Raw genomic sequence first — 24,034 nt, 5'->3', positions numbered from 1 at the left:
CTGCTTCATGAAAAAAAGACCAAGATGATCCGAACCCATCATCCACTGGCTACCAATGCACAATTAATTTCCATCTCAGAGTAATTTGAGAAATAAAAAAGTAGCACTATATATATAAATTTAAAAATTTTTTGAATACATTTCAAAGTCAAAATCTTAACTAATATAATGATTAAAAATCTGATCAATAAACTCGAAGTTTTTGTTACTCGATATAATTGGTCCGTTCAAAAGATTAAAAAGAACAATATTCTATGTCCAACGAGATAATGACACTAGGTAGCTGATTCTAGAGTTCTATGCAATAATAGAGAACTTTAGAGAGAAAAAAGTTCATTCTTTTTTTTTCTTTATAACTCGATTCCTCTTGATAAATTCAAGATTGGAACTGAAGTACCACTAGAAAGTAGGTGTAAATTTTTATAATGTAAATTATCCTAAAATGCCGAAAACTGAAATCTTTGAGATGCAGAAAAATCATTGTCCACCAGAAGTTATCTGCAAAAACTCGAAGCTATAGAAGAATATAGACAAAGTACTACAATTAAGCAGAACTACATTTTATGTTTCTTATTAACAGATGCCGTCTGGCTCAAATGTAACATGTGAAGTTTGGCAACTCATTCTGCATTATGATTTCCTACTCTTCACATAACAGTTAGACTAAGAGTTCTTGTTATTGTGGCAGTGGAAGGAGCAATAAAATTGACAACAAGTATAAACATTTGACAGAAACACTTCCTAGAAACTAATCTAACTTCTGTACATTGGCAGCGCAACAGAATAAGTGCTAAAATTTGAACTCTAGTCTCCTCTTCATCAAAAAGTCTCATAATTCTTGAAGCAGAAAATGCAGAAAAATATAAACCTAAAAGTACATATATTCATACATTGTGTACAATAAGCTAAATCCCTTTTGCGTTTTGTACAAAATAGCAGGCATCGCTCCAAAATCTGTGTAGATCAGGATACGTCAGCCCCCTTTTTACCATGTGGAGAGCAAGCTTAAGTGTTTCTAATTCAATGGCACTGAACATTAAACTGATCCATCTCTGCTTGCAGTACTCCGAACTTGATAACTGTAAGTGCTGTTTGTTGTGCACCTCAGCAGTCTAGAACTTCACAAAAACATACATAAACAAGATATTACAGAGATATGAAAACCAACATTATAGATATTTGGTGACGGTGATAATTTTGAAAAGCCATTTCAATCAAGGAAAAGTTGACGTTTGAAATTTTATTACAACAAATACTACACTTCTCCATTTTAATACGAATTGTGATGTAGCAAATGACTCATGGATTTGGGAGTTATCATTAGTGAACTTAAGCCATCACACCAGAATTCATCAAACACATACCTGATTCCACTGCATTGGTTTGCAATTTAAAATCAAATTTTTTATATAGTGATTCTTTTTCTTTGTTCATTTTTATACCTAGAAATCAATTGACATTCCTAAGTGTTCACTAATTTCTAGACTACAACCTACAACCTGATCCTGCATAACCTTAGTCATCAAGAAGTTATTAGATTGAATATCCAAGTGGAAATCATCAGGAGAGTTCAAGCACATGATTATATACTATCATAGTTGACAAACATAAAAAAGGAGAAGAAATGTTAAAAACTACCTATAGCAGTTTATACAAACTTTTATGCATAATTCTTGTAATCAAGACTCTTCTTAAGACAACAGAATCCATTATCGGTGCCTCAACTTAAGACTAATCTGCAATACAATACCTTTGCTAAAGAATGATACATTCACCATTCGTGAACTGAAATTTGGAATCAATAATTAGGATTAGGAGCTTTGAGAGGTAAATGATTAAGTTACCTTGCAGATAAGGATCACACCAAAAACTCCTCCCACCCAAAATCATGTCATCTGTTCACACGGAGAATATTGTTCAATATGCCACCCCGGGTAACTGACTCTCTCTGGGGATCAGTTTTCCATTCACCATCAACAACAAACTTAATCTACGGTCAAATGTCAAAACAAAATATTACATTTTATGTCATAATAAGCACAGAAAATCTTTATAACAATACAACTCATCTCTAGAAGATGTTTTTATATGTTTAAAATTACAAAAATATTGAATTAGAGAGTAGGAAGTTAAAAAAAAGAACAGATATATTAAAGTCCTTTCTCCACAATGACAGCACCACATTCAGAAACATGCAAGCACTACACTCCTTTGCCTATATTTCCTGTCTACCCTCCAATAGGAACTCAAGTATCCTAATAATGAATTAATCATAAACAAGGATTTCCCTTTCATTGTAATATGTTACTAAGAATAAATGCAAAGTACTCAAAAAGTGCCAGATGGATAAATGCCCTAAATCTAAAATGTAAGCGTCTGGAAGCAAATTTCAAAGACTGATGGCTATTGATCACCAGTGGACACAATCTGTAGTTGCAATATTCTTTCCCTTTTAAATAACATTTGCTTTTACTGCTTATAGAACGAATGACAGACAGCTGAAAGGAAAAAACACTAAAAGAATGGCTGAAAAAATTTAATCGTCTCAAGTTGAACTAGTATAAGTCAATGCCCCAACACCAGTTGTACTCCATCTTTTGACAATTCTGGTACTAGACCTTGAAACAGCTGCATCACAGCCAAACTTAGCACTTGGCAGTGCTTGGACAAACGTTTTAAAATAGTATCAGTAAAGCACACTCATCTTTCAGTCCTTCCACTTTCTCAGACCCCCCAGTGTCAGGACCAGCACTAAATGAAAGCTTCTTTCAGAACTGCATACCCATTGAAGCAACATACAGAAAAAAAATAAACCATGGCCAGAACAAGAGGAACTCATAGCTGATGTTTATTCAACCCCCTTTCTTTCACCTGGCATCTGGATTTATTTTCATAGGAAAAAAATGGCATAATATGGTAATCCGGCCAATAAATATGCAACAACATCAACAGGAAGAGTCAATATTGATCATGGTTACTGTTGTCAGTAAGACAAACTCCTAGTTGCATTACATACAAAGAAGACTACTCTTATCAACTGTTAAACCTCTGAGATGGACCAATTTGATTCAATTTGAGCAGCAATTAGAATTTTTTAACAATCCTCACTTGCACAGGCATAATAATTATTATTTGAATGCAAATGCTCACAAATATAATATAAACAGAAAGTAATTCTCACTTCATATTGGTTGCAAAATAATTGAAAAGATAAATGGAAAATAAAATCTTTACAATATGGCAGTAGATTTCCACACCTCATACATCCCAGGATAGAGCCACAGGACAGTTGACCAAGTTCTGGATTTCCTGGAACGTTCAAGAAGAGAACATGCATAACCCATGAAAGGCATAAAATATTATAAATACTTTCAAAGTAAAAACACCACGGACTAAAACAATCACAGAACTTACAGTTGACATTTTTTGCACATTGATGATTGACAGACAACAACTTACAAAATATCCAGACATCAACATCCATGACGCTGAGTATCCTGTTCTACAGATCATATCATAGAACAGTTCAAACTTTAGAGCCCTTGATTGTAGGAAAAAGGCAAACAGGCATAGTGATAGAAACTAAGGAGCACAAGAAGGCAAGACGAGGGATTAGTGTTGTGTGGTGAGGTGGAGCGGACAGCCGTAAGAGAAGCAAAAAATTGGGGCACTGAACAGAAAAAAGGAGCAGTATATAAAGGAGGGAGGAGAATGAAGGGCAGCTGATTTGTGGAGAATATCTGGGAGAAGGCTTCTGCCTGGGGGAGGATTGGCACCTCAAATTGCCAGATTTCTTTTCTTTTATTTCTGTTTATTTCCATTTCACCTTGATTTGGTTGTTAGTCTGCGACTTGTTGCTTCTAGAATATACAAATATCAATATATTGTTAGTTCAGTTCATTTTCTCTCGTGCTCTGTTGTGTTGTTTGCTGTGTCAGAATCATTAGAATGTGCAGTCATCTAACACACAGACTTTAGACTCATTTACACTGTATTTGATTAGATTGATTTGCTTTTTATTTGTGATGTTTTGAGATGCATCATATAGGTCGTAATCAGCATCACATTCCAAAACAAACCATGCCTACATTAATACCAAAAAGAAAAAGTTGACAGAACAAAAGTACTATCTAAATTGAGCGCTATCTCTCTGCATGGTTTACTAATTCCTTGATGGGATTTGGGAAAGACAAATGCCAATTTACATCACACTCAAATTCCGCATGCATGGAATATCCTAAGACTGCCAAATTTGACAGAGTTCTACCAGAAAAGCCAAATGAGCAAAAGCACCCAGAATTTTGGGCAGAAGATAGATGGAACTGCTGCTGAAATACAACTACTAGCAACTTCAATGCTTCAATTGAAGGAGGGAATAATTGACCAATAGCCAGACACATCTGACTAGAATCAACAGATTAAATATCTATGCTAAAACAGTCAAAAAAGTTGTATATAAAAGGAATATTATAAATTTAGGTACTTTTTCATGAAATGCTTAAAAAAAAGACACAAGATCCAATTTGTTCAATTTAGGGACACTAAAACAGTAACTATGTTTAATTTAGAGACAAAACCATTAGAAGTTCCAATATGTTCAATTCAGGGAGACTTATAGGAATTTTGTTTAATCTAGGAACAATCGTTATTAATTGCAATTACATTTAATAAGAAACGAGGGCGAATCAAGCCACCACTATGGTGTAGCCAATAATATTGCCCTCTACCTGCTCTGTCATTGGCATGAGGAAAAGCCAATGACTTTTCTTTTCTTTTTTTCTTTTTTTATTTATTTTTAGTTTTAAATTTAAAAATAAAAATATTTGCACTTTATTTAATGCAAAATTTTGTCGATTCTTTTTTAAAATTTAAAAAAGGTTTTCGTTTTCTATTTAAATTATTTTATTATACAATAAAATTATATGTACACAATTTGATACATAGATGATACGTTATCATATTATTTAGTGATTTTAAATTAAGAATAAAGTAACATCCAATCACATAATGATATGTCATTTGTGTATCTAATTGTGTACTCAAAAATACGTACGTGTTGCATTGCTCTTTATTATATTTAGTGTTTCTCATTTTATTATTATTACTTTCATATTTAAACTTTGAAATCAAGCAAATTTTCTAAATCTTTATATCTTATTGTTTTCTTTAGTTTGTAACTATAAAATTGGAAGACTAAAACCAACAACTAAGGGATATCTAAGTCTTTCTATTGTTTTCTTTTAAAATCAACATCAAGTGTTCCTAATGCAAACAAAGTTACTGATTAGTATCTCTAAATTGTACAAATTGGATTAGTGTCTATTTTTTTTCCCTAAATTGAACAAACTTATCATTTAGTATTCCTAAATTGAGACTTGTGTCCCTTTTATAGCGTTTCACAAAAAAGTTGTACCTAAATCAATAATATCCTTGCATGAAATATCAAGTGTGGTCCTCGAAGGACAGTAATATGAAAAAAGAGAGAATGATGAACACCTTGATCCAATGTTTTCAATGATGCTAGAAGATGGCTTAGGATCCATTTTGATTAGTTGATGCCAACCATTGAAGCTGCCAGCAACCTCAACAATTTCACCATCTCCAGAGTATTGGATCTCAACCTGATGAAATCAATCAATCCCTGTTAGTTTGCATTGGCAAAACAGTAAAGCCAAAACGTGAATGTCAATCAACTCTATCTGTCAATCTAAGTCTCAGTTACATTACTCATAACCATTTGCTCTGAGATCTCTAACTTTGTTATCATTCCCAGACATAAATATGACAACTCAAAAATGTCATTTAGCTGTGAGATCTCAGAGCAAACTTTCAAAGTTGAAAGTAGACTTCAAAGAAAAGTTATTCATATATAACTTGACAGTTATTAAAAAGATACATGAATATATCTACAACACCTAAAGTTGACCTCCAGACATTGCTCGATGCAGGGAAGCACCTCACTCACCTCCAAGATGGCCAAGCTAAGTAAATTAGACATTTAACAATTTAACATGAAAAGATTCTTACAAAAAGACAGAAGTCATACCTCCTCTAATCCTGAGAAGCTTTCTTCAACAGCATTTAGTTCAGCATCTTTTGCAGAGATAAGTTGCTGAGCTTTAGTGATTTCTGTCTCAGCTTTGGTTTGCAAAACAGACAAAGCATGCTGAAGTGAAAAGGAAAACAGCAATTAAGAAATTTAGTAGTTAATGCCAATAGGAATTGCAGTTGTGCCATTCAAAATTACACATCTATGATCAAGCAGTAATATTCAAAATATGCAATTAGGCAATGTCCATGTGTACGACAACAAGATTCAGGAAACAGTCACATAACACTACCAAGAAACTAAAAGTAAAGTGGAAGTCACATAACATGAATTTTCAGGGGATTTTCAAGATGTCCTCGTGGTTTTACACAAATTTATGCAAAAAGACACATTGAGACATGGTGGGAGGCCTGGTCTTCAAAAAAGTATTCAGAATTCTAATTCAACAGACATTCCAAACTTTCATCATTCTTACAAGTTCTGTTTTCCAGAGCAATGCTCAAATTAGATAACACAGAAAAAAAATCTGCTTTCAGCATTCCCAATGGAGACCATCCTCTGGTGAATTGGCAAGTTTAAAGCTCAATCATTCAAAACCTTAACTTATATGCCCTAAACAACTGGTTGACACAATAAATTTGTGAACATTCGTGATTGAACGATTCTTATATGCTTGATTTCATGTCCTCATCAATAAATGGAAGGAAACTTTGTTCATCAGAATATCTGAATGACAAAGGGAAGATAAATGGTGAATAATCTAGATGTTTTGAGCATGCTGGACCGTGAGAAAACTTTAATGCAAGCCCCCTAACAACACATGCATTAAAAAATAGCACATACTTGCTCCTTCTCAATCTGTTCCTTCAATCGAGACAATTCGAACTCCTTTTGTTGCTAAGCACACCAAGAAACAAAGAAAATATAACTAGTTTATCCATTTAACAAAGCTTAGCACTAAGAAGAACATTAAACTACCAGGCCACAAAGATATAAATATTTAATACCAGCATAGATTTTAGATTATCAATCTCGAGTTGATTCTCAATTCTGCCAGTCTGTCTCATAGAAATATGACGGTCAAGATATTACATACACAAAAAAATATCACTAAGTAGAAATTACAATGAACTAACACAGAACATGCAATGACCTCAATATCCAAATCCTTGTCAAAATCAGCACTAATTAGTTCTTCAGCTGCCAAACCATCATCCCTGCAAATATTTAAAAATACCTAGTCAACAAATGGAGCCACCAAAAATTAAAAAAAAATGAAGTGTATAACTACTGCTTTAAGGTAGATTGAAATCCAGCAGCATCAGACCAAAAAAGTGTTCAATTCCCTAACAGAATAACCAAGACAAAATATATTGTAATTTTGGACTGAGACTAGTTAGAAATCCAGTAGAAAGGCCAAAGTTTTTTGTTCTTTTCTCCTCCTTAGTGAATGTGTACAATAAGGAGTTACAGACATTAATGCACCTGAGCTTTGATCAAATAACAAAAATTCCCACAAGGTTTCCAAAATAATAGAAATCAAAATCTCCTATTGTTAAGTTTTAGATGCTACTATAAGCAGCAGGAGGGTTATTCAGAGTTGACTAACTCATAATCATACAAGTTCTAAGGACTTACTAATGGTTCACTAACAGCAAGGTACTTTTGTTCTTTCAAAAACCTCAGGGGCTATTTGTTATTCTATCATACCTCAAGGGGGTCAATGTCTATTAACACTAACCAGAAAAAATGATTTCAAACATCAGAATCATCTCAATATATATCCATACTACATGCCAAATATTCAGCCATATGATAACAATTTCATGTGACAAGAGAGATGCAGATAATAGAGCAAGCAATCAAGAAGTACGAATATTGCAGAATTCATTTACAACTATATGAAAAGATTCATGTTGATTCTAACAAGAAGTTTAAATGCAGACTATAGAGCAATCAATCAAGAAGTAGGAATATTGCAGAAATCATTTACAATTACATTAAAAGGTTCATGTTGATTCTAAGAAGTTTAAATGCAACTAGATCACTAAGTTCATAAGATAATATCAAGGCAAACAAAAGCAGAAAAAACTAATTTTAACAGTTTCATTTTTCAAGCAAATAACCAACAAATATATATGAGTTGATCCACCAAACACTAACCTAAGAGGGTGATTTACAGTCTCAGAAGAAGCAAGTTTGTTGGATGTCAATGCACTCCCATTCAATGCCACACCACCAACTGCTGTGTGTTTATAAACACGGTGTAAATGCTCTGCACCAGGTATCCCTGACTTGTTCCCTCCTTCAGCGACTTCCTTACTTACTTTAGCATCCCTTTCATCGAAAATGCCATACACATCATCTGACCATCAAGCAAAGTTGGGTAACAGATGAGTGCCATCAGAGACAGAGAAATCATTCCACAAAGATACATGTACAGTTTGCCAAATACTATATAAGAGTAGGAAAAATCAAAAGCACATGTTTACACCTCCCAAAAAGGAAAATGAAAAAGTGAGGCCCAAAATTAGAGTAAAAACAAAAGAAAGAATATGGAGCTTTAAATGAAATCATATAATGGTCAAATGCAATAACATAATCTATGATACTAAAAAATACATATAAACAATTTACTAAAAATTATATCATGAAGTAATTTAGAAAGTTTATTATAAAATAAGCATGTGTTTGGAGTGTTCTGATACATATGGGAGACAGAAGAGGATAAGGATGCAGTATAAAAATTGCTTTTAGACATGATTTTACAGAAGTTGCATCAAAGTAAAATTTTATTTTACACCAGCACCTAAAATTACACTGAAATTAACATTATAAACAAGGGTTCCAACTGATTTTCTATCCAAAACACATTTTAATCAGTTTCAGTTAAAAATTAAAGGAAAAAATATATTTGAGAGCATCTAATATGGATCCCAAAGCACTCCTAAATGTGCCCTATCAAAAAACTCATAAATTTTATACGGTCCCAAAGTTTTTTAATAACACAACCACAGAAGCATCAAACATGTGTGTCTACAATAGATAATTCATCAACATATCCTTACTACAAGATAATATTACAAGCACATTGAAGCTTAATATAATCATATTTACACTAGAAACATGCCAGCGTATTAGTAAGAATGTAACTCCGACAAACTTCTTTTCTAGGTTTAGTTCTATTCTCAGCGCTAGATGCAACAGTATAACCCAAACACACAACTACAGCCAACCCCAATTTAAAACATCTATAAAAACTACTGAAATGTATTAGTCAAGCACCATTTAGCACAAGTATTTGTTCCGTAAGACTCACAACAACAATTGATAAAGCAAAAGAATTAAGAAACCATCATTTATCTTACCCAAATCTCCATTCTGAACAAAGTTTGAAACCTTTTCCTCCAAGGTTAGATTGGGTGAAGCTTTTGGGGACGTGTAATGATATTGAAAAAAGTTGGGGGACAGTTCAACATTTGAACTACTGGGATAACTTTCCACAATGGAGACATCATTTGATGAGGAGATATTTTCAGCTATATTCTTCTCCTCATGCTGACCTTCTATATTGAATGAGGTTGAGGCTTTCTCCTCCACGCCTGAACAGGATGGGGATTCTATAGGTGGCAAACCAGTTTCATCAGTTATGAGATCTGTATTATTACATGATCCACCAGAATGGTTATTCACAACAGACATATCACATAATAAGAAAATACCTTCAACTATATTGTTCATATTCTCATTCTGACTATTAAATTTGTAAGGATCATTTTCCTTTAATGATGAATTGGCTGAAGATTCTATTGGCAACCTACTATTCTAATCAGAGTTGAGATTTGAATCTGTATTCGTGCTTCCAAAATAGTTTCTTATACTAGGTTCCTCAACTAATAATAAAACATCTTCAACCTCATTGTCCACCTTCTCACCCTGACCTTTTAAATTATATAAGAGAATCAACAACAGCAGAATAATCAAAATATGAGAATCCATGATGACAAAAAGGAATGCATATTGACCTGGTAAGCCCTCCTCTGCAATGAAATCATCAGAGTCTGTTTTTGTTGACTTCGCAAGAAGCTCTCCAACAAATTTATAGCCTCTCCGTCTTACAATATTTGCCAGGTCATTTCTGAAAAGGGGTGTGTGTGTGTATATATATATCTCAAACTTCCAAAGTATTTGATGGAGAAAAAAAAATGCATAGCATATAAAGTAAATAAATATTTCCCATGTCAAATTAAACCACAACTCCATATATAATTTTTCTTTGAACTGTTTAAACAAAAATTTAGAACTTCATGATAACTTTCTAAAAGAAAAAGATTATAGGTATTGCAACTAATCTCTAGATTATATTCCAAAGTATTTGATGGAGAAAAAAATTGCATAGCATATAATGTAAATAAATATTTCCCATGTCAAATTAAACCATAACTCCGTATATAATTTTTCTTTGAACTGTTTAAACAAAAATTTAGAACTTCATGATAACTTCCTAAAAGAAAAAGATTATAGGTATTGCAACTAATCTCTAGATTATATCTTGTAACCAGTGATGGACCAAAAGTGGCGAAAATAGCAAGAGCATATTAAAAACCAATAACTAAAACATATAAAACCAGTTCTCCTAAAGCCGACTTCAAAAGGGCTAACCAGTGTGAGATATAATTTTATTTCCAATAAATGCAATGAAAAATATACAGTTCGCGACCATCACTAGTTTCTAATGAAGTTTAAAAGAAAAAAATTATAGTGACAAAGAGGAATGGTTGAAAATAAGAGTTATGACATTTTCATATGTTCATTAGGTACAATAGTTAAACTTAATAACAAATATCTTAAAACTAATTTATAATAAAAGGAAATGAGACAAATCTTGATTGTAAGAATGGATAATCTTGAAGTCTTGATTTAAGGAGATGGATAATCTTAAATGAGTAATACTGATTTTAGGAATTTCCTTTATCAGTTTCCACATGAACAAAATAAAAAAAAGGAAACAGAAGACATCAATAAAAAAATAACTGAAGAAAGAACAACCTTCCATGCTCTAAAAGCTCCTTCATGGTAGGCACATGATCATTGGGAAGTCCAACCCCAGACAAGAACTCCCTTAAATCATTTCGCAATTCTTCATTGCTCTTCACCTTTCTCCTAGACCTGAACCACCAACCACAAACCCAGTTAAACCTTCAATTGATATATTTTTTTTTTAATAGAAAGGAGAAATTTTAAACAATCGAACCTCGAAGATTTGTTAAGTGAAGAAGCACAGAGAGTGAATGTGAGATGTTTCCGAAGTGGGTATTGAAAATTGTTAAAGCTGAGGTGGGGGGAGTAGTCGTGGTGTAGGGATAAGAAGAGTTTATAAGAAGAAGGCAGAGGAAGAAAGGTTGAAGAAGAAAGAAAGAAGGATGCCATGGGTAAGTTCCTGCAGCATTGAGAGGATGACAAAATCAGTGATAGAAACACTGCTCAAATGAACATGTGATGTGACTATGCTTTGGTACATTGTTTTGTTCAATTTGGTTGGGCTTTTAAATCTAAATCCTTGGACCAGGTCATTCTCTTTCAATCTATTTTCAAGTTTCAGATCCCTTCCTATTCAGTTTCAAATATTTTCACGTGCAATGCTAGGAGTAATGTTATCTGTCAAAAAAGTGTACATTTCATCAAATCCAGATATTATCGATAAGGCCAGACGACTATTCCCCACCCAAGGTATGTTGTAATGATAAGTTTTCACCTTTTAATTATAGAAACACTAAATACCCACCCATGACCGGTTAAATTTAACGAAACTCTAACCCCTGAAAATTTAATCTCATTTTCCTCTCTAAAAGTTTAAAAACTAATATTTTTTCCTTAAGCTAAGTTTGAAAAAATTGCATTTCCCCCCTAGGGTTTAGTTTCCGAACCCTTTCACTTTCTCCGACGCCATCGCCGACCATCTCCCCCTTCCGATGGTTTTTCTTCCACCGATGGCCTCCCTCAACTCCACCCCAACCCACCAACCCAGATGAAGATGACTCGTCTTCCCAGACGACGATTGGGACTTCATCTTCCTCGACGATGTTTTTCGTCTTCCATGGCTTCTTCGATGCCGATCAGGCATCCAAATAGGAGGAAAGAGATCGCAGGAAGGAAAGGATGTTTCGGGAGGGAGAGGTCGTCGGCAATAGAGTTGGAGATGTCGCCGGAGATTTCAAAACGAAACCCTAGGGTAAAACTGCGATTTTTTAAAACTTAGGCTGAGGGAAAATTGTAGTTTTTAAAATTTAGGGGGACAAAAGTTGATTTTATTTTAGTTTATTTTTAATATTATAGAGAAAATGACGATTTTACCCTTACTACTGTTAGAGTTTTGTTAAATTTAACCAGTCATGGGTGGGTGTTTGTTATTTTCATAGTTAAAAGATGAAAACTTGTCATTACAGCATACATTGGGTGAGAAATAGTCGTTTGGCCTATTGATAAAAGGAAAAACACCAAAGGGAGAGATGTCACTTGGAGTAAAAAAAAATTGGCCATCATTCTTAAAAATTTCGCTAGTAAAATTTGAAACTCTAGGTAATGGGAAAATGTTACTTTTCAAAAGTTTAATTTAAAAAAATTATCAGTTTTTCAAATCAAAGAAGTAAAATGATATAAATTTTTATTTTTTTAAATATTATTGTTAAATAAAAATTTTACTCTTAACTGTTATTAAAAATTTTAATAGATTTTAACTTATCAATGGGATTTTGAAATTTCACTATACCTTAGATAAAAATAAATTTTTTTTCATAATTTAAATATATAAATTATATATCAATTATATAATTAAATATTATTTTAATTTTAATTTAAAATCACCGAATCATGAAATAAAATATTTTATTTTCAATGAGACATGTAACGTTTTTGCACCGTTGGGCCACAACAACTAATCCAACCCATGACATATTATAATCCCCTCACATCTAATTCGCACTATGACTGAATATCAGTTTGGGCTTGGGAACAGCCCAACACTTCCATCTAAAGAACACAACCTTTCAGACCTTAATTATAATTTATTACTTGATATATTCTCCTGTACGTGCTTGATTAAGTAATCAAACATTATATTAGTAATTTATGTTTTATTATTAATATTATTTTTTAATTTATTATTTAATAAAAAATTTAATAATCTTTTAATATTAATATTAAAATGATAAAAATAATCATATCACTATATCAACTTAAAAATTAAAAAATAATCAAAATAATCTTATTTTTATAATAATTTTATTTTAGATATTAATTTTTTGAAATAAATACATTTTCATTTCAATTAATATAATAAGTAATATAAAATATATTTTAAAATAAATATACTTAATAATATTTAAGACATATAATACTAAAATAAGATTTTAGTATTATTTTATTACATCAAACAAAATATAATAATTATTTATATATACCAAATTTTATCACATACAATAATATTTTATATGTAGTAGTCTTATAAATAATTATTTTTATGATAATTTTTTATTTTTTTATAATAAAATATTATTCCATTATTAACTAATTTTATTGACAAAACAATTTTTAATTCTCTCACTTTTCTTTTCTTTCAACCTACTACTTTCATGCAACAAAAACTCTACAACACACTAATTTTAAAAAAGATAATATTTGATAAGATTGACTTTTGTGATTTTGGGTTTTTTTTTTTTTTTTTGGGTGATTCTCTTGAATTCAAGGTTTCATTTGTATCAAATGTAGATTCTTTTAAATTTTATATTTTTCACATAAAATTATAAAATAATAGGCAAACTAAACAAAGAATGTTTGGCGGGTTCATATTTTTTGTTTTTTTAAATTTAGAAATGTTGAACCTTTTCCAATTTTCTACCTTTTTGGGCAACTAAATTGAATAGAAAAATGAAAACAATCATTTTCAATTAAGACATTATGGAGACCAAAAAACCCAAAAAAAGAAAAAGAAAATCAGAAGTGTCACTTGTAAATACTATGCTGTGGCCAAAAAAGTTAGTTGAATCCATGTTTTAACAAGAAAAAAAAAAGGTTGAATTCATGTTTGGATCAAAAGAAAAAATGGTTGAATAAGGGGTTATTAGACTTTTTCTTTAATCTAAGAGAGATATATGAATTTTTTTTGCTAACAAGGGTTTTGTAAATTTACTTGGCCAACACTCCTCTTTGAACAGCATAAAATTATCCTTTATAAAAATGGTCAAATATAGGGAGTAAAATACCCACATTGAAATCCAAATTGTTGGGCATTTGACTTTCAATTATAGTTCTTATGTGAAACCGAATTATCTAAAATAGATTGCAATTCTAATTTTTGTAGAATAATCGGTTTCAATTCTAATTCTAGTTTCACCTATTAAAAAGTCGGAATCGATTTAAAAACTAGATCCTAAAATCATCTCAAATATATATTCTTCTTCATTCTCATCCTTCATTTTTTTTTCAATATGCTCACGGATAATAAAGTGTTGAAAATCAGTTTTGATACAAATCATATATTTCCAACATCAAAACTTAAATCTCTTCTCTTTGAATCATCGATAAATCAATATTCAAACAAATTTGTAAAATAGAAAAAGAATACTCTAATAGATGTGGAGTGAATATGGAAATATATGAAAATGAGTTAGAGGTATAATTTCCCAGAGAAAAAATAAAATGTATTTATTTTCAATTCCAACTTTTAAAAATAGAAATTTAATATAATTTATCTTAAAATATAGAATTTACATATATATATTATTTTGATTTAAAATTCATAATTTAATACGCAAACGCAATACGGCCAACTTTACCGACACCGTAGAAAGGGCTTGGTCAATGGTGCCGGAATCAACCACCGTTACGCTACCAACCCCACACAAGTGTAAACGTCTACTTCTTCCAAGCACAAAAATCAAGATCGTACATGATTTCATTGACTGATCGATAGATAGGATTGACGGTCCCAAACTTCCTCTTTGGTCCCACCTTTTACGGGCTCCCCATGCCCATCTGATCACCACGACATCATCCACATGGTTGTCTTGTCCGCTTCAGCTTCTTCCAGGTATAAATATAGTCAGCACTACAGCAGCAACGTTTCGCAATTTCATACGCACACCTGACATCACTGATAACGTGGAACTTTTTTTATTATTGTCTTATCGTATCCCAGTTATGGGAAATTGGGCCTATGCTTTCAAAATATTACAAGATTGCCACCTTCACGCATTATCATTATTTGATTTTCTCTACTTAAATATTACTATTTCGTTAAAATTAATGAATTGAAATTTTAATTATTTAATTATTATGCCTCCTGATAAATTAAAGAAATAAATGTTAAAAGCTTATACGTAGAGTTTTTTAAATTGAATCAAATCAATTGAATTATAAATCAATTTATAATCTGATTTGATTCTATAATTCGTTAAACTAAAAAAATTATTTAAATTTAATAATTTATAATTAATTTTTTATTTATATAATGAAGTGTTAATTATTTAATTAATATATTTAAAATTATATTTTATATATTAAATATGTTTTATATTTAAAAAATATAATAAATATTCGATACCATTCAAAAAATTTATAATAATTTGATAATAAATTAAACCGATTAAGTCATAAATTAGTAAGATAATTTATTTGATCACTAATCAAATTTAAAAAATATTGTTTATATGTGGAGGTTGCGCAAACACTAGATAACACTTAGAAGAATTAAATCTTATCATTACCATATTTATTATTTCATAGGAAATTGAAGAACATGGTAGGAATATAGGTTTAACAACTCTAATTATAACAAGTTATAATAAAATTATAAATATTTTTAACATGTAATTATATATATAAATAATAATTAAATAATTTTATATTAAAAATAAATTAATATCTTACTATATAATCACATATTATAATTCAATTATTAATTTTTAAATTAAAAAAAAAAACCCAGCCAATTATCAAGACAGGGTTTGGTTTACCTACTTTTAATAATGATTTTGGTAGATATAAAGGACAACTTAGTTTAACTAACCAAGGCATAAGAATATTAATTTGGGTCAATGCAGGCAAAGACGTTTGTCTTCTTGTTGTAGCTTTTAGGTGCTTCTCCCATTGTCAAACTTGCCAGGGGATGCTTTAATGAGAGTAAAACTATCAAATTACTAACGAATATCTTTTCTCCTTTGATTTGTTGGATATCGGGTTTCCCACATTTGTTTGTCTTGTAGAGTTTGAGAATGTTTTTATATAATTATAAGAGTTGGTTTATAATTAATTACTTGGCCAAACGGAAAAATAAAAATTTTCCTCTAATGCGGTAATGAAATTCATTACGGAAATTCAATTTTTGGAAAGAATTTTACTCTACACAATGCCGGAAAATGAGATGATTTATCTTTGTTATTGAAAGAGTAAAAAATGTTTTAAATTTATTGAAATAAGAGGATGTATTGTCTAGAGTGGTTGGCGACAATGAAGATAAAGAGTTGACATAATTAATTTCAAAATTATATAATTTGATAGTTTTATTAGAAAAAAGATAAAATAATAATTTAAAATCAAATCAAATAATTTTTTTTAATGGGCGTGGATGTCAACCAAACACGGACTTTTTAAATTCTATGAATAAAAATTGTTATTTGATCAAAGTTGGTGTGGGAAAGTGGTTTGTTCTAAAAAAATTATTTTATTGAAACAAACAAATTATTTGACCAAATCTTTACAGATTAATCATTTTATCCCATTAAAATCCATTCAATAAAATTGTACAAATAAACAGTATGTATTATTTTGTACATCCAACATTAAATATTTAATTAAGTTTTTAGATTAAGTATTATAATATAATTAAATATTATTTTATTATTTATTTAAAATTATTTAATTATATTACTATATATTATTTAAATATTTAATTGAAAAATCAAATCAAGATGCACAAATTATAATGTGCCATTATTTACATTATCTTCTCCACTGAAACAGCTGGCTTTCGCTTCCCCTCTTTTCTCCCGCATCTCTAAAGTTCAATTATAATTTGTCTTTCAATTACATGCATCACCTTCGGTAACATGCAAATCATAGTAACCACTTTTATTTTAGGCCAAAGTTTTTGTTTCCACCTAAGGTTTAACCCAATCTCAAATACACATTATGAGATTTTAAAAATTAAAATATTCACCCATAAATTATTAAATTTAACTAAAATTATTAATTGTGAGGATAAAATCATTATTTTATTACTAAATTTTAAATATCTAAAAATTTATATCTTTTTTTTTTGGTTTAGAAACCTAATAATTTTTTTCCCATGGTTTGAAAATTTTATTTTTTCCCTCATAAAGTTTTTTTCTTTTTTCTCTCACAATTGGAATTTGTTTTCGTCGTTAGTCAACCTTCCCATCGTCTTTTTCTTCTTCTTCTATCAACCTTTTAATCGTAGCAATTTCATCAAACAAAAACAAAGTTATCTTCATCTATTTTATTGGATGAAGATAATTTGTCTTTATCCAACTAATGAATTGGTTTCAAAAGATTTTTTAAAAAATTATATATTCAAATTAAGGGCTATGTGCTCTTTTGAACATTTTCTTTTTTATCAAAAACCTTTGAAAATGACTTTTGCAAGAGTAACCAAGTCAAAAGTCTATTAAATTCGGCAATTTAAATATATATATATATATATATATATATATATATATAATATTTTAAAATACCACGTTTTCCTTGTCTTTGAACTTATATTACACATTATTGAAATTAATGTAAAACGAATCTTCTAAGGGATCATTTAATGTCATAATTCAACAACAATTTTCAACATTAATTAAGAAAAAGAAAGAAGATGATAGGGTTGACAAAGGTCAAAATTATCTCCTGTAAATGGTGCTGTGGTTGGGCAAGAAACAAGGACATCGAAGCAACATGCATTAAATTTCAATAACTTATAAAATAAAATATAAACATAAGTTGTTGAAAATTTCAAGCAAGATTGTGACACAAATTTTTATTTACTGCAAAAATGTCCACACTATGGACCACAATAAATTATCTTTGTGAAAACTCTCTCCATATAATAGCTCAAATGACTATTTCTCATCCAAGGTTATACCAAATGAAAAAAATATATTAAAATAATAAAATTATATATACCAAATTTGGATACATAAATATATATACACTTATATATATCATCATGTGATTAGATAATTTTAAATTAAAAATAAAATAATACCCAATCGTGTGATGATATGTATAGATGTGTATATATTTGCTTGTCATTACACCTCCATCTATTTAAATGTTTGAGGAAAACAATAATTTTTTAAAAATATTAGGGGTGTCAATGAAAATTTTAAGAGCTTTTTTATTTGAAAAAGTTTGAGGAGTTTTTTTTTTTTATATTTTTAAAATGCTAATATGTCCCTCAATAGTTTTAAAAATGATTATTATACCTAAAAGAATTAAATAATAATACAATAAATAAGAGACATAACTATCGCATCACAAACTATTGGAGTTATGGTATATTTTAAATTATATGAAAGTAAATATGATAATTTTCGAAATAAGATTAAAAAATAAACTTAACGGGTTGAAACAGTCATTTCATCAAACTTTGAGTGGGACATAGTTATTTGACCTATATAATAATATAATATACATTTATACAAATGGCAAAAAATACCCATTTTAGTGTCAGCAATGACATAACTTTTTGTTTTTACGTGGGGTGGAGTGTATATAAATATAATACACGTGGACCAATCATGTTTAATTTATTTTACTATTGACATTTGTATTGATTATAATTTTTGGAGATAAATAAAATAATAATTAAGTTTAGTAAATAATTAAACACGCAAATATTGTGGCAGTAAATGGAATAAATGATTAGTTTAGTCTTATCTGGTGTGCCGTTCCATGTTTAGCTTTATCTTTATTAAATTTGAAGCGACAATAATGCAATGTCAGTAGACCAATTGTGGAGATAGATTTATTTATTGCTTATTAAATTGTGTCATTATCAATTATGTGTATGTTTCTACTGAAAAAGAAATATGTATAAGCCCTGCATCATGACCAAACACTGGACTTACTGTTTAAGCTTAGACCAAATGTCTATGTTCCAACCAATGTTCTATGAAATGATGGATACATTATTATCTTTTAATTTAAAAAAAAAAACCCCATTTTTTTGTTTATTTGCTAAAGTTAATTGTTAAATTTAATAGTTAAAGGATCATTATGTTATTTTTATTAGACAAATTAATATTAATTGAGAGTGTAAATGTCATTTTTTAAAAATTTATTAGTATTTTGTTTTAAAAATTATTATATTCACCACATATATTTTAAAAAGATAATATAACTCTAATAATTTATATTATGATATTTATATCCTTAATTTCTTGTGGTTTTGTTTAATTCTTTTGAAGTATATTGGTAACTTTTGAAATTATTAAAGGGTAAATTAAAATTTTAAAAATATAAAAAATATCTCAAACTTTTTTCAAATTATAAAAAATCTTTTAAATTTATTAATATCTCTAATATTTTAAATAATTATCGTTTACTCTAAATATATGATCATACATTATTAACACTCATACCTAGATTTGTACTAGTAATTTTTTATTAATTTTAATTGAAATTAATATAAATTAAGGTAAAAAAATATTTGGTAAAATTTTAAGGATGAAGTATTTCTTAGATTAAGGTTTTTTTTTTTTTTTTTTATTTTCTCAATAATTTTTATAAAATTTTTTACAAATATAGTAAAAAAATTTAACACAAGATGAGAAATTAGATTTTTTCAAATTTAAAATAATTTCATCAAATCTTGGGTGGGAAGGAATAGTTTAGCGTTAAGCTTATTATTGGGTCCTCTCTTTTCAAAAGTATTTGGTTCTATTTTTTCTACACATTGACTGTTAACAAAAAGACTTAATCCACCATAAGATTTTGAAAAAATGTCAACATCTTGATATTTCGAATCCTGTAATTTAAACCCCTTTAACTAATAACAGCCAACGATAAAATCATAATTACAAGACAAGAATTACAAGTAAAAAATTACTTGTCTTGTTCTCACTTTTCTATTTTTAACATATCTTGATCAACTATTGAATTTTGCAATGTAAATTCGTATAAATTTCGTATTTCAATGGAATAAAATTACCAAATACGTAGCAATTTTAACAACAATGACAAAGTTGTCAGTGGTTGAGAGGGACGCTGCTGATTCTATTAAATCAGATCAGACTACTCTGAGGAAGCCAATTAGAACACGCAGGCTCGGCTAGAACTTCCGTGATTAGACTTCTATTCAAAGGGGATAGTCATTAGTGATTGATTTATGGCCAAAAAAGACTTTGCCTTTGTGCCACGAAGCATACAATACAAAGTTTCAAATCAACCATGCAGATTTAGTCATTTATAATTAATGAATATCAAACGAAGATTAAACATTTTCTTGTCGCTGCCCGAAATTTCCAAAGGTTCCTTAATTGGAATTAATCTTTGGTTTGAAAATGGCTTGTTCGGTTAAAGGATTTGGAAATTATGCTACATCTTTTTGACAATTTGGTAAGATACTGCCTTGAAAACACTAATGGCACTTACAAAAAATATTATTAGAGATGGCATCGAATTGTCAGAGTTTTCTTATATTGAACAAATAAAACTTTAAATGAAAGATCAAGTTTATTTTTAAAATATTATTAAAAAAATTTAAATTTATTTTTTAACATATAAAATATCTTTCTATTACTATCCAAACTATTATCTAGGATAAATTAATTTCATTGTTTGAGAAGATGATATTTTTTTGGCTTAATTTTGTTTAAAACTAGAGAGGGTAAAAGTAACGTCCTTGATGCTAGGTCTGGATATGATCCGAACTAATTTAGTCTCGAAAGCTGATTTAGCTTAATTCAGTCGAATTCAAATTCATTTAATTTGAATTCAAGCTAAATTCGTTTAATTTGAATTTGAGCTAAAATATTTGACTCATTTTTTAAACCAAACCGAATTCGAGTTAAGAGATATTCGGTTTGAATTTATAGTTCAAATAAGTAGTTTGAATTCGTGGCTCGATTCTATTCGAATTTATAGTTCAAATTGGTAGTTCAAATTTATGACTCGGTTTGATTTGAATTTATGACTTGAATAAGTAATTTTGAATATTATTTAGATAAAATGATATCGTTTTATCAATTAACTACAAATTCGAACTATAAAATTAAATTGAACTCAAATCAAATTAAATTAAATCACTTATTATTTGAATCAAACTTAATTTTAGCTTGATAAATTTGAATCAGATAATTTTCTATTTGAACCGAATTCAAAACAAAAGATGTTCAAACCCAGGCCGGTGCTTATCCAACCCTAACTGCTGGCTAGCATGCCGATATAATTAATATAATATTGTTATGTTGGAAACTTCTCTACAATCTGATAATCAAATTATTATATAAAAGAGTTGTGCTTGAAATTTGAAGAAGCCTGCTCTTTGACTTGTATTAGATTTCCACTTTATTCTATTTTCCCTTCTGTCCAAACACCAAGTTTTTTTGGTTCCACAGACACAATAAAACACAACCCATCGGGTCTTTCCAGGAAGAAGCTCGTCTCTCTTGCTTTCTCAGCGAAAATACCTAAGATCATGGGTAGAGCTCCTTGTTGTGACAAGGCGAATGTGAAGAAAGGGCCATGGTCACCTGAAGAAGATGCCAAGTTGAAGGAGTATATAGAGAAACATGGCACTGGAGGAAACTGGATTGCTTTCCCACAGAAAGCTGGTATTGTTTCATCTGTTTAAACGAAAGATGTTTAGGGTCGCTTGCTTTCTGTATTGATCTATGAGTTTTAATTTGTTTGTGCTGATGATCTGCAGGTTTAAAGAGATGTGGGAAAAGTTGCAGGCTGAGATGGCTTAACTATCTCAGACCCAACATTAAGCATGGAGAATTCTCTGATGATGAAGATAGGATAATTTACACTCTCTTTCGTAACATTGGGAGCAGGTATTAATTTACTCTATATATTATTCATCATCTTTCTTACACGAACAAGGTTTGTCTTTCTCTACGGAAATTGATCTGAAAGTTGTAATTTTTTATAGTTGTAACTTTTCATGCATGACTAGTTTAGATTTTTGTATTCATGAGTTACAGCTTCTTATTTTGAGTACACAAATGTAACATCCAATTAAATGATAGTATCCATAAATGTGTAATTATTTGTATATTCAGAATGGATAAGCATAATATTGTTTTTCCAGAAAAAGCTGAGTTAGATTTCTTCTCATGGAACATGTTCTTCTTCACACGAAATTGCAGGTGGTCAATAATAGCATCTCAGTTGCCTGGGAGGACTGATAATGATATAAAAAACTACTGGAACACCAAGCTGAAGAAGAAGCTCATGGGCATGGCTAATCAATCTCAAAGAAATTTACCTCATCATCAACAAGCTGCTACCTTTTCATCTCTTCTTCAAACATCATCATCCCCATCAGCGTCTCCATCACCACAACTTTCACCACCATCATCAACAATATCATATGCCAACAACAACTCTTATTACACCACCCAGGCCACAAGGTTCACCGTTCTTGATCAACCAAATTCATTCTCAAACAGTCTATTGAGCAGCAATTCTTGCATCACTGCCGGCTCAAACATTCTCCAGGCTCCCCAAGAGAGTAATTTGTTGAGTCCTATCCAGCATTATCAAGTGAAAGATAGCGGCTTGATGTTTGGAAACGATCAAGTGGCCGCCAGTTGCAGCTCTTCAGATGCCACCAAAGAATTAGAGTATGATTATGGCTGTAGAGGGAATGGTGATACCGTTCAAATGGGTTTGCAGAATTGTTTTTATAACACAAATGGGAGTTGGAGTCATGAGCAGAAGCCGAATATTAATGGGGGTTGGGATGAAACGCCACTTATGGACTATGGACTTGAGGAGATCAAGCAACTTGTCAGTACTAGTAGTTGCAACAATAATAGCATTTTGTTTTGCAGTTAAATCTGTACGGCTGAACGACTGATGGATGGTGATGATGGTGCTGGCTGTGGGTAAAATCACAGAGATCGTTGAATTTAAGTTTCAAATTTAGATTCAGATTGTATGTATGACTTTGGTGTTCTCGACGAAACAACATTTTTTTTTTCTGACAGTAAATGGCCAAAAAATATTGTTTTATTTTGTGCATTTCTTTTTGGGAAATGATGTATGAATTTGCCTGTTACAAATTTAAGCTCACTAAATCCGTTTTATCAATGATTTTTTTTTTCAGTTTTTTTTAGTAGTTTTCCTCCTTTTGACAATTTTTTTTTTCCTTCTTTAATGAAAGAAAATATTATTCACAAATCAAACTAATCAAATTAGATCTTAAACTAATTATTTTAAATTCGAGTCAAACTTAAATTAACTTTTATTTAAAATCGATTTATCTCGAATCCACCCTGATTTCAAAATCCAAATTAAAACTTGAAAGCCAAGTATGCACTTTTCCATAAAATCTAAATACTATTTGAGTCATTATTTATTATTGTTTTCCCATTAATCAATTTTGAATTTGGTCAAGCTGCCTAAGGGGGGATCTTTGTGTCGATATTATCATACACAGGAATATTAAAATTGGTCGATGCAAATCCTAATCTCAGTCTTCTTAAACAATTGTATAAATTTAATGAATTATTAACTCCAGTCATATAATATAATTTAAGCTTACATGATATGCAATGAAGTATATGTATTAAGGCTTATTTGGTGTATTTCTTTGTCCAATAATGTTGTGCTACATGAGATTATTTCCATGGCTTTAATTTGATGAGAACATAGGTATGGTTTAATTTTTGGCTAAATTATATTTAACACTTTATGGTTGGATTCTAACTTAACTAAACTTGTACTCAGCTTAACTTGATTAGAGTCCAG

At 30.1% G+C, this 24,034-nt stretch overlaps 2 protein-coding genes across 8 annotated transcripts; one reads left to right on the top strand and one right to left on the bottom strand.

The window, feature by feature from the left end:
- Window positions 1-529: 529 nt before the first annotated feature.
- Window positions 530-11,580, bottom strand: LOC123223097 (protein PTST homolog 3, chloroplastic). 7 transcript variants are annotated; one of them, XR_006503756.1, is made up of 14 exons: window positions 11,304-11,580; window positions 11,099-11,218; window positions 10,075-10,187; window positions 9,418-9,705; window positions 8,213-8,414; window positions 7,203-7,266; window positions 7,057-7,107; window positions 6,893-6,946; window positions 6,047-6,166; window positions 5,497-5,621; window positions 3,415-3,502; window positions 3,258-3,309; window positions 1,845-1,990; window positions 530-1,118 (listed from the first exon to the last, which is right to left on the bottom strand). XR_006503756.1 is itself a non-coding variant. In XM_044646169.1 (13 exons), the coding sequence occupies exons 1-12, from the start codon at window positions 11,477-11,479 to the stop codon at window positions 1,892-1,894; spliced, it is 1,464 nt and encodes a 487-aa protein (XP_044502104.1). In that variant the 5' UTR covers window positions 11,480-11,577; the 3' UTR covers window positions 530-1,118; window positions 1,845-1,891. The 7 variants fall into 7 exon arrangements, 6 of the variants coding, with proteins under 6 accessions (XP_044502104.1, XP_044502113.1, XP_044502124.1 ...); XM_044646169.1 differs by lacking the exon at window positions 3,415-3,502 and having other exon boundaries at window positions 11,304-11,577; XM_044646178.1 differs by lacking the exon at window positions 3,415-3,502 and having other exon boundaries at window positions 530-1,112; window positions 11,304-11,577.
- A 9,985-nt stretch (window positions 11,581-21,565) lies between these two features.
- Window positions 21,566-23,374, top strand: LOC123217441 (transcription factor RAX2). The gene is made up of 3 exons (XM_044638478.1): window positions 21,566-21,888; window positions 21,984-22,113; window positions 22,429-23,374. Exons 1-3 carry the CDS (start codon window positions 21,753-21,755, stop codon window positions 23,117-23,119), a joined length of 957 nt encoding a protein of 318 aa, XP_044494413.1. The 5' UTR covers window positions 21,566-21,752; the 3' UTR covers window positions 23,120-23,374.
- Window positions 23,375-24,034: the final 660 nt, after the last annotated feature.

The sequence above is a fragment of the Mangifera indica genome, chromosome 1, assembly GCF_011075055.1.
Source record: "Mangifera indica cultivar Alphonso chromosome 1, CATAS_Mindica_2.1, whole genome shotgun sequence".
Lineage (NCBI taxonomy): Eukaryota > Viridiplantae > Streptophyta > Magnoliopsida > Sapindales > Anacardiaceae > Mangifera > Mangifera indica.
Note: the sequence above shows the minus strand (reverse complement) of the source record. Positions and strands in the feature narration are given on the sequence as shown.